This window comes from Pseudopipra pipra, chromosome 3 (assembly GCF_036250125.1).
Source record: "Pseudopipra pipra isolate bDixPip1 chromosome 3, bDixPip1.hap1, whole genome shotgun sequence".
NCBI lineage: Eukaryota > Metazoa > Chordata > Aves > Passeriformes > Pipridae > Pseudopipra > Pseudopipra pipra.
This window is the reverse complement of record NC_087551.1, coordinates 28850614-28868540: the sequence shown is the minus strand read 5'-3', so window position 1 is coordinate 28868540 and position 17927 is coordinate 28850614. Positions and strand designations below refer to the sequence as shown.

General features: G+C 37.8%; 1 protein-coding gene across 2 annotated transcripts in view; it reads right to left on the bottom strand.

Moving 5' to 3' along the window:
* The window catches only part of RBKS (ribokinase), a 76175-nt gene that overhangs the window by 20609 nt on the left and 37639 nt on the right, over nucleotides 1-17927 (bottom strand). For both annotated transcript variants that reach the window (XM_064648439.1, XM_064648438.1), the window contains exons 6-7: nucleotides 14898-14989; nucleotides 5646-5834 (exon numbers count right to left, since the gene is read on the bottom strand). In XM_064648439.1, coding sequence (XP_064504509.1) covers nucleotides 5646-5834; nucleotides 14898-14989 — 281 coding nt within the window. The remainder of the gene's footprint in view (nucleotides 1-5645; nucleotides 5835-14897; nucleotides 14990-17927) is intronic.

Below are 17927 nucleotides of genomic sequence, written 5' to 3'. Positions count from 1 at the left end.
TCAGGCTGCCTCCAAACGAGAAGATACAGCTAAGTCAGAGAATTTTTAGTGTAAACCATATTTTTACAGACAAGACCTCGCAACTTCAAGCAGAAGCACTTCAATGAGTTTGCAAAGCCCCCAGAGAAGCACAACTGGCCTGAGGTTATATGACAAGCCTGGGAAAAAGGCCTCCCAGATCCTGTTCTGATCTCTAACAGACTTCTCATGGCTTATATGCAACACATTAATAGCAGCTCCAATTTATGGACAGATAAATTGGGATACAAAGAAGACAAGTAGCTCTCCCAAGGATTTACAGCAAGTCTTTTGCAGAGCCTTGGAACTCTTACTCAGTCCTTTGTTCAAATTGCTAAACCACACTGCCTTCTTTAGACCACAGTTGCTGCACAGGCCTGAATACTGTGACATATCTAAAATTATATAGCTATACACTTATATGAGGCTTTATTAAAACAAAGATTGTGTAACATCTTCGGAGCTCAATACAAAGCTGCTCAGTGAGTAGTCTACTGCTTAAAGACACCCTTCATAATTCTCTCCCCTAGTAATAGAGACAGATCTAATATATTGTAGTAAGAATTCTGAGGGAAACAACAGTATTTGAACACAAAACATCTGATGACAATTCATATTGTAACAATGAACTTTTCTTTTGCAGAACTGACATAAAAAATAATAACATTTATGATTATGACAGATAGCATGCATCGTCTGTCTCTGAGAATATGGTACAGTGAAGAACTATATAGACTAAATCATACACTCATGACAAATTTCAGGCACAACTGAATAGATTAAATTTTGAATATTATCCTGTCTCCTCAATGAGTTTCCTTTCATAAGTATGGCACCTCAACCTGTGATCCCCTTAGCTTCCTTCAGCAGGTTGTGCACTCTCTATAGTTGAAAAGCACAACCAGAAAATGCTGATACTATAAGAAATTATATGGTAAATTTAATGGCTGTGCTTAGAAATACTGTGAAATTAAACATTCTGGGTTCTCTGTGAGATTTAAAACAGAGACCATGGACTTCTGTTATTACTAGGGGCATCATTGTGAAAGGGGATTCTAAATTTTCATTTAAATATTGTGTACCCAAGTGTGTACATTTGCCTTTCCAGAAAATACATCCATGCTGAAGCCAGATATGCAGATGGAACAAAAATTAGAAAGTCACCCTAACTGATGCAAGTATATATTCAGCATCTTGATCCAAGCTGGGCTCTGGAGCAACACAGGTTACAAAAACTAATCCTAGATTACCTCCCTCCCCAAACTGATCTCCATCCTGTAACCTTGAAATAGGGGAGTGACAGCAGGGCAGCTCTGGCTTGCTTAGTCAGAGAGCAATCTATTTTCCACTAATGCAGGGGAGATTCTGCCAGTGCCATCTCTCTGATTTGAAGCATGGATCCTAGACAGGACACCCCAACTTCAACTGCAAGCAGCAACCACAGAGCAAAGTTGCAGAGCCAGCAGACACGTTACAGCCTGCCATAGCCACCAACTGCCAGACTGCCCACTTCCAAAGGAGGCCTGGCACGGATGACCCTCTGAATCCCAGATCCAAGTTCCAAAAGTGGAGCTTCAGACAGCCCAAATACCTCTGCAAAACCCACCTGCACACATCAAGCCCTAGGAAGGCCTCTGGCAGTACCTCAGGGGCTTGACTTGGTCCCTAGCTGTCACTTCAAGTGCTCAGCTCCATATGATCCCATAGTGCTTTTTTGCAAAATGGAAGGGAACTAATCTCACTGCTGGCCAAATTCCAGCTTTGAGTAATTACATTCTTCTGACAAATTTTCCTTGGCAGTTTCAATGGAATATAATTAGTAAATGTAAATAGATGTAAATAGTGCTGTAAATTACACTTTGCGTGATTGTCAGAAGCAGAGGGGGAGAGCGAGGGTGAAGGGGCAAAAAGAGCAGAGCTTCGTTCTCTGATATGGATGACATTGTGGCCTTCTCTCCCATCAGACACTCTCTCTCATCAGTGTATGTCACTGCCAAGACAGTGTGTTCAGGGCTACTGCAGCAGGATCATCATGTGGCTCATCACACAGATCATCCCCTTCACCTCAAGTACAGTTTTGACATGATGTCATGTCCCACAGCTGTTTGTGAGCATCTGCCATGTTCCACCTCAGCTGTGCTTCTGCTTCAGCAGCAGGCAAAATGCTTCACACACACACATGCAACTGCAAAATGAGCGTACGTGATATTATTGTTTTCTATGAAATGCTTATCAAATTTGTGAATGGTTTGTGAAACCTTCTGCTACCAACAGAAGAAGTGTCATATAAATGGAATTATATAATTATCCTTCACTGCTATTTTAATGCAGCTTCATGTACTATTTTCACCTAGAGTGGAAATAGCTTCTTCCTAAAATAAAGTAAATGCATATACTTAACTCAATGTAGTCAAGTACATTTAAAAGCAACTATTTAAAGTAATGAAAATAGATTATAATATTTACCTGTCTTATGTTAGTACTTTATTATGTGTCAAATGTCTCATGTACAGCATCTGTTTCAAATACAAATTGATATGGCCAGTGGGATTAATTAGATCTTTCTGTCATCCAGAGAATTCAAGGATGATTTTCCAATAATTCACTTATTTTTCTGTTTATTCAAAATTTGCATATAGGAAATAGCTAGCAGAAACTAGTAAAATGAAGGGAAAGTTAATTTTCTTAACAAAAGCTTGTTGCACTATTAAGCTATAAGAGGAGAAACAGATGTTTCAGCTTTACAATACCATGTCTTGCAAAACTTCCCTCTGAACGACTATTCGTGCTCTACATGTTTTGGACTGTGTATGGAGAGCTCTGCTAACAGTCATGGGAAGCATTGCATACATTACTAAAGCCCACATAAAGATAATTAGTGCTAAAAAAAAGAATCAACAGGCCTTTTTCCCCCCCTTTATAGTATTGATTTAGTGTGGGTGAAAAATGCCAGATTTTAAGTCTTGAAGATTCATGTTCTACCACAGAGTGGGAGATGGAGCCAGCTATTCCCAGCATTCTGCCAATAAAGGCTTAGCTTAACCATCTCTAGGGCTGGGAAGAAGAGCCAGGCTCTACGTTCTATCAACCCTTAGTGCCCCTGATGAACCTGTGGACCTGGAGAATGGGGACCACACAGACTGGGGCAAGGAACTCAAATTTTTAATCTTTGTGGCTGTAGCTACCCAGGCATTTTCTTGTTCAAAAATTCTCAAAATTGCAGAAATGACCAGGAGTAAGTATTGGAGTTGCACTGCTGCAGAGAGGACTGTGGGTAGTGCTGCAGTGGTAGCAGCTATGGAAAAATTTATACAATGAAAGAGGCCTTTGAAGCTCATTTTGTATCTTACATGTGTATCTCCTAAATGGCAAATTCTGTTTTCATTTAATTTCTGTAACTTTTTGCAAATGCTACGATAGGGTATACACATCATTTACCTCTTTGTCTGGCAATAACTTTATTTTCTGCAGATGTAAACAACATCGACACATCACATAACCAGATGTGATTGTGCCTGGTCCTTTAAGATGCTGAAGTCAGGGCAGTTTAAGGTAGCAACTTTTTTTTTATTATCAAATGCCATGCTAAGAGCATATACATGAACAACTCTGAATACTCTGTGGATAAGTAGCTACTTGGTAAGCCACCTCACAGTTTGCTCCTTCCCCTAAGGAAGGATCTACTGCAGAGATGCCCCTGAAGAGAGCAACATGTCCTACTAGAATGTTTAGTATTTATTTTAATAATAGAGCTATCCAGGTTAGTTGAGGATGACATTATTTTGCTAAGTGTTTGTAAGGGTTGCTTTAAAACCACTTGCTTTCAGAAAAGTCATAATCAGGCTAAGCACTTTAAGACTTTTATAATGGAAGGCCAACACATATTTTTTCATTCAGTCTGCAAGAATAAACTGAGCACAGCTGTTTTACTGAAAACAGCCCACTGGTATTTAAGTAGATTAACAAAATTAACTGTGAAAATCCTCTGCTATCTGAAAGCCAATAACCTGTTGGCCACAAGGAGGCAGGGCAAGGATTTAGTACACTCAAAGAAAATGCCTTTATTTAAAGTTAAATTAAAAAAAAAAAAAGAAAAGAAAAAGAAAAAATAGAAAACGAGGAGCATTAAATTAGTTCAGTCATGAAACTCTGAACTGCTAGGCAAGATAAAAAGCACTTTTTCATCCACAGTGTGTGGTTTCAGAATTGCTGTTTTATTCCAAGAACAGCAAATATCTTAAGATATGAAACAATAGCTGATCTGGCAGCAATTTTCTTCTTTTGAAGAAGCAGATCACTCATGTTACTTCTTCATCACTTCTGTGTGATGTAGAAGAAAACTCTAAAGCTCAGCTTTGATAGAAGCAGTGGATTTACCAACTCAGAGCAAGAAGCTGTACTGCCAGGTTCACAAGATGTTGCTCCCAAGCTAATAAATCCTGCCTCTGGGCAGCTTTAGGAGCTGTGCCTTTTACTCCCTTGGCACTTCTAATTCTAGGCTAAAAGCAAGCAGAGGCTGTTTGGCATCTGTAGCGCCCTACCAAGAACCTTATGCACAGTACACTACAGTGATACCTCCCTCCCATAACTAGAACTTGAAGACATTCCAAAATTAGCACTAATTAGAAGTCAAACTTCTAAATGACAGAAGGGCAAAAGAGAGAAATAAAGCCATAGTATCTCTATTTCACAATTAAATTGAAAACTATCATATTTAACAATGAAACAACGCTTTCCACGGCATTAGCATATCACAGTTCAAATCTACGAGTGATCATCTGGTTGAGATGAAGTGACTTTACTCTTGGCTCTGCCACTGCATGCTACTGACCTAGGTAATTTTGGTCTCTTATGCCTCTGTTTCCTCATCTTTTATGCAGTTGCCTTTCTTCTTTCTGAATCAGTATGAGGTCCATGGATAAAAAACATGCTACAAGAACTAGTCATTATTAATGCAATTCAGATATGGAATGCACCAGATGGTAAAATCTCCAGGATTTTAATGAACTATTGTAACAGAACATATGTAATATGACGTTATTATAACAGGCATTTAAATGTATAGTTAGTACATACAACGTGACCTGTGCTGCTCTCAGTAACTCCACTGGAATTATTTTGGATTTATGTCAGATAATACTAGGAACACAAAGTAGCCCCATATGTGCAATGTGGTAAGGTTTTCATAGTAATGTTATCTTAACTATTGCCTGTCCTGTTTTTATCTGTATCTATCATTTAGTTCTGAGCAGGAAATAAAAAAAAAAAGTACCTAATGTCAAAGACTAAAATGCCTCTGACCAAGTATTTGGGCAAAGGTGAAAAAATAGGACTGCACCTCAAGCCACTGGCATCAGACATTACAGTCAGAGACAGGTACTTACTTCAGTAAAGGAGGGACATAAAGACACCATCAGTATGTATAATTCTAGCTCATCTAAAATACAGACTATAAAACTCAAATGAACTGACACTTAATACATGAGAGGCTGGAAGCAAGATATCAATTTCACATCATAAATTAGCCTTTGTGCTAGTGCCCAAAGATTTGGCTGATTACTCATTGCTTTCCCTTAGTGCTTAAGCAGTCTTTTCCAAAGCAAGACAGTTAAACCACAAAAACGTACCGTAGTGTCCACAGCCCTGACCTTCCCAGCAGGAACGTGCTTTGGAATGGGTTCTTCTACTGATATCATCATGCAGCCTTCTGCTCCAAGAGTAACAATTACAAGCTTACACCCTCTTTCTAACAGCATGCGTCCCACCTTTTCAGCATCTTCAAGGTTGCCAACTGGGATGCCCGTTAAAATTTCTGCCTGGAAAACAACCCACGCAAATGAAAATCATAATCTGACAGCATTCATTTTTGGACAACAGTTGCACTTGAAAACAGTATTTAATATCTTTTTAAAACGTGTATTGTAGGATGATCATGAAACCACTTTATACGCTGATACTCGAATATGTCTTGCTACTCGTTGGAAACCAGCATGCATTTCAGGTGCAGCAGACTAATGGAGAGCAGCCTATGCAGAGACGCAGGAGGCATGGGTTCTGTTTCAGCTTCTACAACTTACCTGGCATATAACCCTTAGTAAAATCACATTTCTCCCACATGCCTCAGTTTTTATATCTGTGAAATGGACACAATGACACAGTCTTGGCAAAAGCACTTTGTGGTTCTAATGTGAAAAATGTTACAAGGCAACTTGGTCACTGTTGTTGAGGGATATTTATCTCCAAGGGAGAAACTTTTTAAATACTTTTTAAAATTCTCAGTGTTAAACCAGAAGGGGAAATTCTCTTTAAGGAAAAAAAAAATTGCTCAACTTTGACCACTTTGTTTAGTTTTATATACATTTTTTGATGAGAATACCTAAAATTTATCTGTCTTTACTAAATTTTGTCCTGCTTGCCTGAGAAAAGGGAAGTCTTACTACAAGGTTGCTGCTGGATCCTGAAGAATGCAGTTTGAAGTATTTCCAGATAGCTGCCTTGTAGCTGAACATAACTTCCACACTCTTAGGGCTTATTTTCAGTGGAAAACTTACTTTGGAACCTCTTCAGTAGCTAATCTCCTGACCTCTGCTACACGAGCAGCTCAACTTCTTGGGAAACAGCTGCTGAAATGTTTCAAACTACCTTCCTCTGCCTGACTGAAATTTGAATTCAGCGCACATACTTCTTGATGTAACAAACCGTAAACTACAGTGATTAAACAACTGCTTCATGGAGCACAGGGCATGCCTGTAGTAAAGAGAGGGAGAGCAGACAGCTGGGGACAGGAACTACTACAGCCATCTACAAGCAAACCGCCCCCAGCTGTGAGTCAGTGCCTGCTCACCACTGTCATTTCCTGAGTTTCAGCCTGACCCAGGCGAGAGCAGCCACCCTTAGGCTCTGAAGGGCCAGATTGTGCCAACACACTCCCTAGAGTTTATCATATCACTAGCAGAGGACTTACTGGTTTTAATTTTCAAACTTCTATGACTAAGTTCTGCAGTCCCTACTTAGACAAATGCACAATGATTTCTAGCACTGTTGATCTGATCACTATGAGAGGGAGGCTGCTGTGGCAGGACTTGATGGGTAAACTCGTGGGTTGCAAGGGCAAGGTGTGGTTAACATGTACACAAAATTTAAAACTACTTTTTTTAACCACACTGATCCCAGACAAGAATACACTAAGCTTTAAATTATAAGAAGGCAACTAAACCTATCCAATTTTCTCTCTGGCATGTCACCATGCTACTCAAACTTCTCTTGCAGTATGAACTATTTAAGCAAATTAAACATATTCCAGTCTTTAAAAGGCTATAAAAGTATTTAAAAATAAGAGAACTAGTTTTCAAAATGTATCTCACAAAACCTTTTGAACGTATCTTTTTGCAAGGTTTGCAAGGAGTTAATACATCAATAATGTTTTTGGAGTAACTAAGGATAGATGATAAATAGTATTAAAATATATACATAATCTATTCAGGCATTTAAAGAGTCTGTGTCTCTTCATGAATTTTGAGATCTCTGGAGCAGGAATTATGCATTCCTGTATTCAAAACACCTAGTACATCATGTTACAAGAATAAAAATGGATTAACACAAATCCTTGAATGAAACTGGGAAGCAGTGTACTTTATGAAGGGCAATAATTCCGAACATTCTACCTATGCTGCAGTCTCCAGGATGAAAGTGGATTTGGTTTTGGCAGAGAAACAGTAAACCTAATACGGGTTTACTTACCTGGTATACTTCTGTAGTTCATGAGTAAAGTAAATGAAGTATTTAAATACAATATTCTTCCTAATGAAATGCACATCCTGTATGCTTAGCATTAAGACTGTACTCCTCTTTGTGCTTCCTATATCCCAAGTCAACAGGATTTTTTCCTTGAGTAGGGAAAGAATTGTTCCGGGACTGATATGTGAAAGGTTTTGCAGAAATCTTTCTTTTCATCTTTACACTGCTTATACCAATAAATAAAATTTTTTTGAACAGACAGAGTCTGTATAAAAGTAGATCTTAGGCTGCTTGAAACCACTATCATTTAACTCATCTACAGCAGGATGGTAAAACTAAAAAACACTGGAACAAGCTGTAAGAATCATAAAAGTAGCAGAAGCCAGACAGATTCTGTGCCAATAATTAGAGATTAAGATAAATGTCAACTGATGTTAAATACTATGGTGAAATTTTAAGTTCCTCCCTTCAGTAGAATCTTATTTAAAAAACAAACTGTGGTACAATTGAAGGAAATAACTAATGGTTATGTAAAGAAAAAATTAAATAACAATACTAAAAGCCCAATGTGGACATTTGCCATATACTGTACAAAAGAGCAGCAAATTAAGAATTTTGTTTTTCTGCAACTAGTCTCATAAAACTACTCAGTCAAATGGACCTAATAAAGCAAGACAACATTCCACACAACTGCTGTCAGAATAAACCTATGATGGATATTATATAACTAATCTACACAGAATTTTCACAATTTTGTTTACAAGAGTGGTAGGAAAATTTAACTGAAGCTTTTAATTTCATTGATATGAAGATTCTTGGCCACAGTTCTCACTAATCTTAGTTAATACTCCATCTCTCTTTAGACTGCAGAGTCTAGTCATGGTAAGTTGACACAAACCAGAACTGCTACAGAAAAAAAAATGGCCCTGATTTTTCCCTTCCACTCCTGTCAACATGGCCCATTCTCTTGTGCCAGCACAGCCATTTGTGTGGCCTGGAAACAAACTGGATTTCAAGGCAGATCTGTGTTAAAATTAACACCACCCCCAGTACCACACCACCGCCAAAAGTCAATTCAAAACAATGAACTTCTTTCAACAGCAGTACTAGTTTACACTGCCTAAAAGCGAGAATGATCCTAGCATATGAACATTTGCCAATTGTTCCTAACTGGGGTGCATTTGGGGCATCCTATGGCTTACACAGCCACTTTCGTGGAGATGTTCTGGATCCTCTGCTTGGCATTCACAAGACCAAATCTGCAGCATCATATCTAGTTTTGGGATCTCTGGCACAAGTAAGACACTGACATTCCACAGCATGCTGCAATGGAAGGTCATCAAGACAGTCAGGTAACCAGAGACCAGGACAATCAGGTGACCAGAGACAAGAGGAGGCTGGGAGAAGCAGGATTGTTCAGCCTTAAAAACTCATGGCTAAGGGGAGATGTTATTGCTGTCTGCAGGAATTTAATAGGTGGGTATAGAGAAAAGGAAGCCAGAGTCTTCTTGAAGATGCACAGGGATAGGGCTAGAGACAACAAGCACAGACTGGAACACGGGAAATTCCAGTATTAGGACAAGCTTTTTCACCAAAGGGTGACGAAGCAGTGGAACAGGTGCCCAGAGGTCATGAAGTCTCCAACCTCGGAGATTCAGAACTTGACTGGACAAAGTCCTGAGCAATCTGACCTCAACTGGCCATGTTTCACCGCGGTGTTGGACTAGAGACACCCAGAGGTCTGTTCCTAACCTCTACAACCCTATGATCCTCAGCAAATCTAAACTGGTGAAATAACAAGAAGTGTTAATTCTTTGGGGAGCAGTCTATCATTTGGCCTGTTTTTTGTACACCTAACACAATAACAACTTTGCAAGTGTTGCCAGGAACTGCTGGAAGAATAATAATAAATAATAACAGGGAAACTGTTCCAGTTTTAAGGCTAATCCATCTAAAACTACATATGATAATTTAAAATATTTTTAATTTCAAATATTTAAACACAGCAAGCCAGTTGGCTACAAACTTGGCTCGTACCTTAGGAGATTTCTTTGAGAATGACAAAATAAGAACTCAGTCTCATTAATTCTAACACATGTGAACAGTCCCAGAGAAGCAGTACAATAGATTTGGTGTATAACCAATTGCAAGATCAGGCCACAAGCCAAGCTAGTTCCAGTTGTTTCAAATTATAAAATTTTTACGTACATACAGGCAGAAATACTTATCATACTAGAATAATTAAAAGCTGATTGAAATGAATTAGCCTGAAGCTATTCCCTTCTCTCCCAAAAGTAACATCTTTCATTTTAGACTAAATATGGGAAATTTCATAGTTTCCAGTGACTGATAAAATCAGGTTTAGAACAAAGTTGGAATTAAAATATACTGTGAATTGCTGGCTACTTCATTGTAATGGCAGAATAGTAGTTCTCCATTACTTAAAAGAGAAAAGGCAAATTCAAGAGATATTATGAAATACTTTATTTATAATACTTTATAAAAGACCTGTTTTTGTTTTGACTACTAGAGATATCAATTATATTTTCTTTAAAAAGATTATCCTTAGTATTAATCTCTCTATACTAATAAGCAGTGTCTTAAATGTCCTTATCCCAGACTACAGATATAGTTTTAAAAACCTGATATTTTCTTAATCTTCCAAAAGTCAATATTGTCTCTTGATTTTGGACATACTAATAAAAATTTACCTTACTAATATTTCTTCCAAAAAATGATCTAGCTTCTGGCAATAGACAGTAACACTTAAAAAGAAACAGTAGGAAAGTATCTATTTTTCTTTATTATTTTTGTATATCTTGCAGCGTTATTTAACAAAATTAGCAATTCACTTACATTTAGTTGTGCTGCTTTCTACTGCTGAAACTCCAAAGTATTCTGCCACTATTTAATTAAATCTTTGCTAGGCCGACTTTATGTTACAAGCCTGATACCTACTTTACATTGGGGAGAAAGCAGTTCCCAGTTTTGCATTAAAAACAGTTTGACAAACTTAGTCATTTACTGCAACTGTTTAGGAGTTTTCCTTCTCCTGAAGGGCTCCTTAGTATTAGTATTCTTTGAATGGAGAAGCAGCTTTCTTCAAAACATTTAGGATCAAATTGAAATCGCTGATGTGCAATGTATTTTGGTTCCTAACCTGCAAGGCTGTGTAACTGCATGCACACACTAAATAAGAAAAACAAGACATGAACTGTATTGACATTGTGGTTATGCCTAGAGCCATCTGCAGCAAGGAATCACACAAATACGTGGGAAAAAAATGGTAAGTATTCCAAAGAGCTCACCTTGTAGAAGGTTGTCTCGTTTTCAACATTTATAGATGACTGAAAAGAACAACCATTAGTTTTCACCAAGATGACATTGGATACATTTATTTTTCATTAGAAGAATTAAGGGAATGGAGAACTAGCACATTCCTGCACAAACCTCGGGGATTAGGCTGTGCTACATCTGGGAATTAACAAACTAGTCTCAACAAGTTTGATCTTTCTGGGAAAAGATAAAACTGAACTACAGGCTAAGCAAAGAAAGAGCTGATAACCTTGCAAGATTTGTTCTGACTTTTTTTTTTTCAGGAACCACATAAAAAGAAAGTAATGTCAGACATAAAGAAAATTGTTATTGCAACAAGCAAGAGTGAAAAGAACAGCTTGTGAAGAGCCTTTTAGACAAACTAATGGTAGATAATTCACTGATAGAGTAATTCTGTTTGCTTCTCTCCAGCACATAAATCCATAAGAACAAGCTGTGCTGTTATACCAGATACCACATGTGATTTCATTAAATCCTAAAGCATTTAATGAAGGACGGAGTATAAAGTGTTGATGTTGTATTTGATATTTGCATGTTTGGCAACCGACATCCCATGGCTGACACTACAGCTGACACATTTAAACTTCTATTCCTTGACAAAGGCACTGCAGATAAACCCCCCTGACCTTCATGGCTGTAAATAACAGAAACTTCTGATTCAGTAATAATTCAGCTCATCACAAGGACTACCCCCTTTTTCTCATCTTTAATAATAGAAACACTCCACACAGTGTATGAGATGTCTCAAGCTAAATGGCTGGTCTTCTGTTCTATAGCCAACACAATTTCTCTTTCAAACATACTGTTCACATATTATCTGCAAACCATAGGATTTTATAATATAAAAGTAGTTCTTGGTGAACAACAAAGATAGGGACATTTTGGTAAAACTGTGATAAATAGTTGTAAATGTAAATTACTAAGAAATGCAAACCAATCAATCAAAAAAAAGTCTGTGTAAACTTAATCTTGTCTTAGCACACACATGTGCTAAAAAGAATGTCTTAGAAGCAGTTGAACTGGGTAGCTTTAAAGAGTTCATCTTTAAACCCAGGATGGTTTATTAACTATTTAAAATACTTACTGAAGATAAAGAAGAAATACACAAATTTTTTTTTTGGTAATACCTAAAAATACCAAATAAAAAATAAAAGATCCCAAAAAGTGTAAGGCAGGAACATAAACAGGATTTTGGCTAGAAGTAAGCTATTTGAGACATAGAAATTACAAGCAAAAGGGGCAATGGAGCTGGAACAGAACATCTCAGGAAAGCAGTTGTAAGCAGGGCATTCAATAATTCAGCCAAAGAGAATAATAATTTTAAAAAATCCAAAAGAATGACCATTTTCTCAGAGCAAAGGTCCATCTTATCCAAATGCTCTTTTATAACTGTGACTGCCAGTAGATACTGAGGGAAATTTTAAAAAAAAAAAAGTAAAAAGATCTTTTCCCTATATATGTTTGGGATCATTAAAGTCTTCAGTACTCTCTGATTTAAGAAGATGAAGGAAATGCATATCTAGTTAGTTGAATGGATAAAGCTGAAAAAATTAGAATTATCTTTAGGATTTGTAGAATCAACTTGTTGCTTTTAAGTGCCATACAGAGATGTGACTGGTAACCTTTATTTGGGTATGTAAACATTTATCTCCATATCAAACCTCTCGAGTGTATTCATTACAAAGATCTGAAATTAAAGCAAGTCATGAAAGAAAACAGAAAACAGATGGCATATGAACATAAAACAATTACTAAAAAAACAACTTTCAAACTTGTGACATAAGAAAACCAAATGCTTTATTTTCCTCTTTTCTCAGCAAAAAGAAAGGAACAATGGCAATAGTTCATCCCTGAAAATCAGTTCAATACAAGTCAGACACACAGAGAGCATGAAATCAAACAAAATTGATTATTACATTCATGCTAACGTAATTGATTTCAATGCAAAGTTTGAAAAGGTTATTGTTAAAAGCAAAGGTACTTATGTGCCATTCTTGTTCTCAGAATAGGAATCCTACACTTGGATCTGTGCTGCCATGATACGGTTGGCAGGAACTTCTATAGGTCTAGCATTTCCATAAATTCAGAAGAGATGAGTTTCATCAACAGTAGGGAATATATTTCTGTGCCTGACTTGCTTACAGTGATCCCAGCTATCTTCACATGGTAATTATTTTTTAAAAGAAAATAGCAGAAAAGAATGCAAACTGTACCCCCAGCTCTGCAGGAAAGGCAGATGAGTGAGCAGGGATCTATTATAATTATACACCTGTATTTCTTGTTCTCCAAATAGAAGTAATTTTCTTTTGTCCATGTGGTGGTAATAATAATAATGCACCCTGGCTCCAGCAAACTACACTTCTCTAAGAATGTCTCTTTCAAGACTGTCCTCTAGCAATAAAATACAACAAAGGGAAAACTTTAACATGTGTGTTGCAAAGAGCAATGAGAGAAAAGTCAGGAATAGACAAGAAATGAAAAACAAAGTTTTGCTTCTAACATATGGGAGATAAGTTTTCACAGGGGAAAAGAAATTAACTAATGGCATTATGAAAAAAGCAAACAAAAAATGACATTTACTAAATATTCGGAGAGTAGGGGTGTCCTCTTCATCACATAGAATTGAGTTCAGATAGCTGTTGGACAGTGTCTGAGCTGCAAATTGTGCCACTGCCAGTAATCCTGGAAACTTTGGCTTCCAGAGACCTGAAGAGCCATGGCATCTCTCACCTTGCTGTTTTGCTAATTCCTGAATTCTCTGTAGTATCTGAGCATGGCAGACGCATAATAAAACATTCCAGAATAAAATTCAGATGTCCTTTTGGGTTACTTAGACTGACTCTTAATGTTAGAAGACTCGTGGACTGAGAACTTCTGATACGGTTTGTCATGGGGTTTAACGGAAGTTTCAAAAGAGGGTAATTGAGTCTTGAAGAGCTTACTCTGACTGACATTGTCATCAGACAAAAAGTGCTGTAAGTAAGCAGGGCCATGTTTTTCTCTTAGCTCTTTGCCCTACCTTCCACCCAAAGGTATCATCTTCATTGAAGAAATCATGTTTCTTGTAGATAACTTAAACTATGACCAAGGCATGTCTTCTATCCACTAGGTTACTTCTCCTGCATTCCTGTTTATATAAAGAGAGGGTGAGGGGAAGGAACACAGCATGCCTAATGCTAGTAAATAGGAAATTTAAACAAAGGGCTTATGAGATGAGCTTAATTTGTCTCTTGTGACAAAAATAATTTCCTTTGGGAGAAATAACACACTTGAATTAGAAAAGAGAGGGAAAGGAGGGGAAAAAAAACCCCCAAAACAGAAAACATACAGTTGAAGGCCAGAAAATAGATTCACTGGAAACAGATCTGACAGGAAGAGGCATATGAAGCTACTATTAACCATCAAGTGCAGCATGCGTGCATCACCTCCTGGCAAGAGAGTTTAAAGCTGTCAAAACACTATGGCTAGTGCATTCCTGCTAATCATATCAAGGGACTATTTTAATATTTACCACTCACTGATAACATTTTAAAAGTGTTCTTTCATGGATCCATTTCTCTGATCTACTTGTAAGAAGGTTTAGACCCAACTTTCCTGCTACAGACAACTAATTTAATTTTGAGTGCAAGCTAAAGGTATTCTAGAACACCTGTCTTTGTTATTTATATCAGAAATCAAATCTATCACCTCCAAAAGTCCTATGTAAGAGGAGCATGGCTCAATTTTCCTGCTCCCTATGCTACATTTCTAAGAGTATCTGATATTTTACTGCTTAAGACTCCTTTAATATGAGACATGACCATTACCTCAGTTTCATTGCAGCAGAAGATATCAGAATAGATATAAAACTGTGGATCTAGGTCAGCAAGGGCTGGAGCTGGATTAAATAAAGTCTTTACTGGAAAAAAGAAAAAAAAAGAAAAAGAAAGTCTAAATTTGTAGCGGTTTAGATTCGTAAATCATCACTTGAAACACCATTGTGTTTAATTCACAGCCCCCAGTGTTTATTATTAACATACAAATGATTCTCAGTTTCCATGTCCTCATTTTATACAACTGCTAAAAACTTTATTTATATTGAAGTTCCATTCTAATTCATGTGCAGGTACCTGTAATGATGGGAATGTGACAGAAGAGTAACAGAAAAAATAGCCAAGAAATTATTAAATTAAAAAAGAGAGAAAAAAATCCTTAAACAGTCATGCAATTTGTTTAACTGATGGTGCTTCTTCCAGGATATTAATAAGTTTTACAAGAACTGATTTAGTTCTAGAATTTTTTCAGTGTGGTTATCTTAGTTCTGTACGTGAAGAATCATGGGTTATGGAGTAATGAAGGGCATGTCCAGACAAGGAGTTAAACATGCTTCTGAATGTGTTACCTAACTTGTTCAAACTGCCACATTATAAAACTGTAGCGTAGACAAGGCACTGTATATTTTTAATATGCTATCTGGCTGAGCCAGACCTAAACTTAACACGTGGTAGAATATGTTAGTTAACCTAACTTTAAAGAGTAGTAGCCTAAGGCCCCTTGTAACAGCAGAAAAGGTTTGTCATGAGGACAGTGTGACTTACTCACTGCTAACACAGGAAGTCTGCAGCCTTGGATTCTCACTTTGCCAATTTTATGATTAATACTTGTGTCTTAACCACAAGGCCATCATTTTTAAATAAAGCACACACTTACTTCAGAAATATTCCTTATAGTAATTGATCAAATCTTCCAATTTAGATGCATAAATTTTCAGTCCAGAACACATATTTAGACTGCAAGCTATATCACATAATTGTCAGACATCCTGAATGCTTCTGAATCTCAGTTAATGCCCTAAAAGACAAAGATGCGCAGAGACTTCCAAAATCTGAGTACCAAGAAGTTTAGAAGTTAGGTGATCAATACTCTGCAAGTTTTAGCCCTTGACTGTACAACTTTATCATGCCCCTCTACCTGCCTCGTTTAAAAGAGTATTAAAGTGACAAAGACTTGTACTCAGAAGTTGGAAAATGCCAGGATTAGAAACTCCAATGAAATCTTAATTTGGCTCCCTTATATTATTACAATACAGTATGTATTATAATAAACTCTTTAATTATATGATCACATACCACTGAAAAACAGCATGTGATCACATAATTAAAGACTGCAACATAATACATATGCAGAAAGGAGACAAATTAAGGTTTCACAGGCAACCTTAACTCTTGCATTTCCTATTTTCTGAACTGCAACCCTAATAAAGTTTTCTAAAACACAAATCTTTAAGGTATACTTTCCTAGGTAAAACAAACTAACAGCATATACTGGAAAACAAACTCTGTCATGTGGTATCATACCAACATATACACGGGTCAGGAGCAGCACTGGAAGTGTTCCAACTTGGGTTTTAAGTAATACTCATCATGAACAGGGTATAATATACTACTACTAGTTTTCTCCCATATTTAATATCTGCTGAGCAGAGGAGATAGAGGAACCTTAAAATCTTCTTTCAGGCTGTGAAGAAGAGGGTGCTCTGTTTGGTTCTCCTGAGGAACACCAAATTTTCTGCCCCAAATCTTTCATAGAATTACAGAATCATACAATGGCCTGGGTGTTGGACGGCCATTCCCCTTTGTCCTGTCACTCCATGTTCTTGTTAAAAGTTTCTTTCCATCTTTTTTGTAGGCTCCCTTCAGGTACTGGAAGGCTGCAATTAGGTCACCCCAAAGCTTTCTCTTTTCCAGGCTGACCAATCCCAGTTCTCTTAGCCTTTCCTCATAGGAGAGGTGCTCCATTCCTCTAATAATCTTGGAGGCCCTTCTCTGGACTCGGTCCAACAGGTCAATGTCCTTCCTGTTCTAAGGACCCCAGAGATGGACACAGTACTCCAGGTGAGGTCTCACCAGAGCACAGTAGAGGGGCAGAATTACATCCCTTGCCCTGCTGGTCATGCTGCTTTGGATGCAGACCAGAACATGACTGGCTTTCTGGCTTGCAAGCGCACACTGCTGTGTCATGTCCAGTCTCTCATCCACCAGCACCCCCAACCCCTTGGCAGAGCTGCTCTTGGTCTGTTCATCCCCCAGCCTGTGCTGATACTGGGATTGCCCTGACCCAGGTGCAGCACCTTGCACTTGGTCTTATTAAATCACACGCGATTCCTATGGGCCCACTTCTCGAGCTCATCCACTTCTCTCCCTTTTCCAAGACTCATTCTCCTCACCTACTTTTTGTCTTTATGCCTCCTTGCATAGGAACTATGCAATTGTAACCTTTTCCACTCAAATTTCACATTGTATCTCTATACACCCCCTCTCTGCTTTCTGATTCCCACTTCCAGTGCCCACAGCCTACTCCCTGCCTCTATACCCATATTCCAATCTCTATTCAACAAATCCTCATCTTTGTTCCAATTTTGTTCCCCTTTCAGCTTCTCCCTTCCTTCTTCCTCTGCCACCCCCAAAAATCAAGCAAATCCCTCCTACATTTCCCTTGTCTGAAATCTACTCTCCCTCCCCAGCATTCCCGTCCAGCTTTGTCTTTTCTGTATTTAAATCAAGCAAGCTCCTGCTCTGTGCATCCTGAGTCTAAAACAGATCTTTAACAGTACAAAAGAAGTTGCCTAAAACCAGATTCAGGAATTACACTGCAACTCATGCTGCCCAAATGGACAACTACCTGTGTGGACAGACTCTTGGGAGAAGCTAGCTGTGAAGACCTTAACAATTTTGTGAAGTCTATGTGAGAGGTACTTATTTTCCAAAGGCAGATAATACAGTTAAAATCATGTAGGTTTATGTACCATCATAAAGGCTTAACTTTAAAAGAAAGCTCCCTTGCTATCAAGTCTAAAG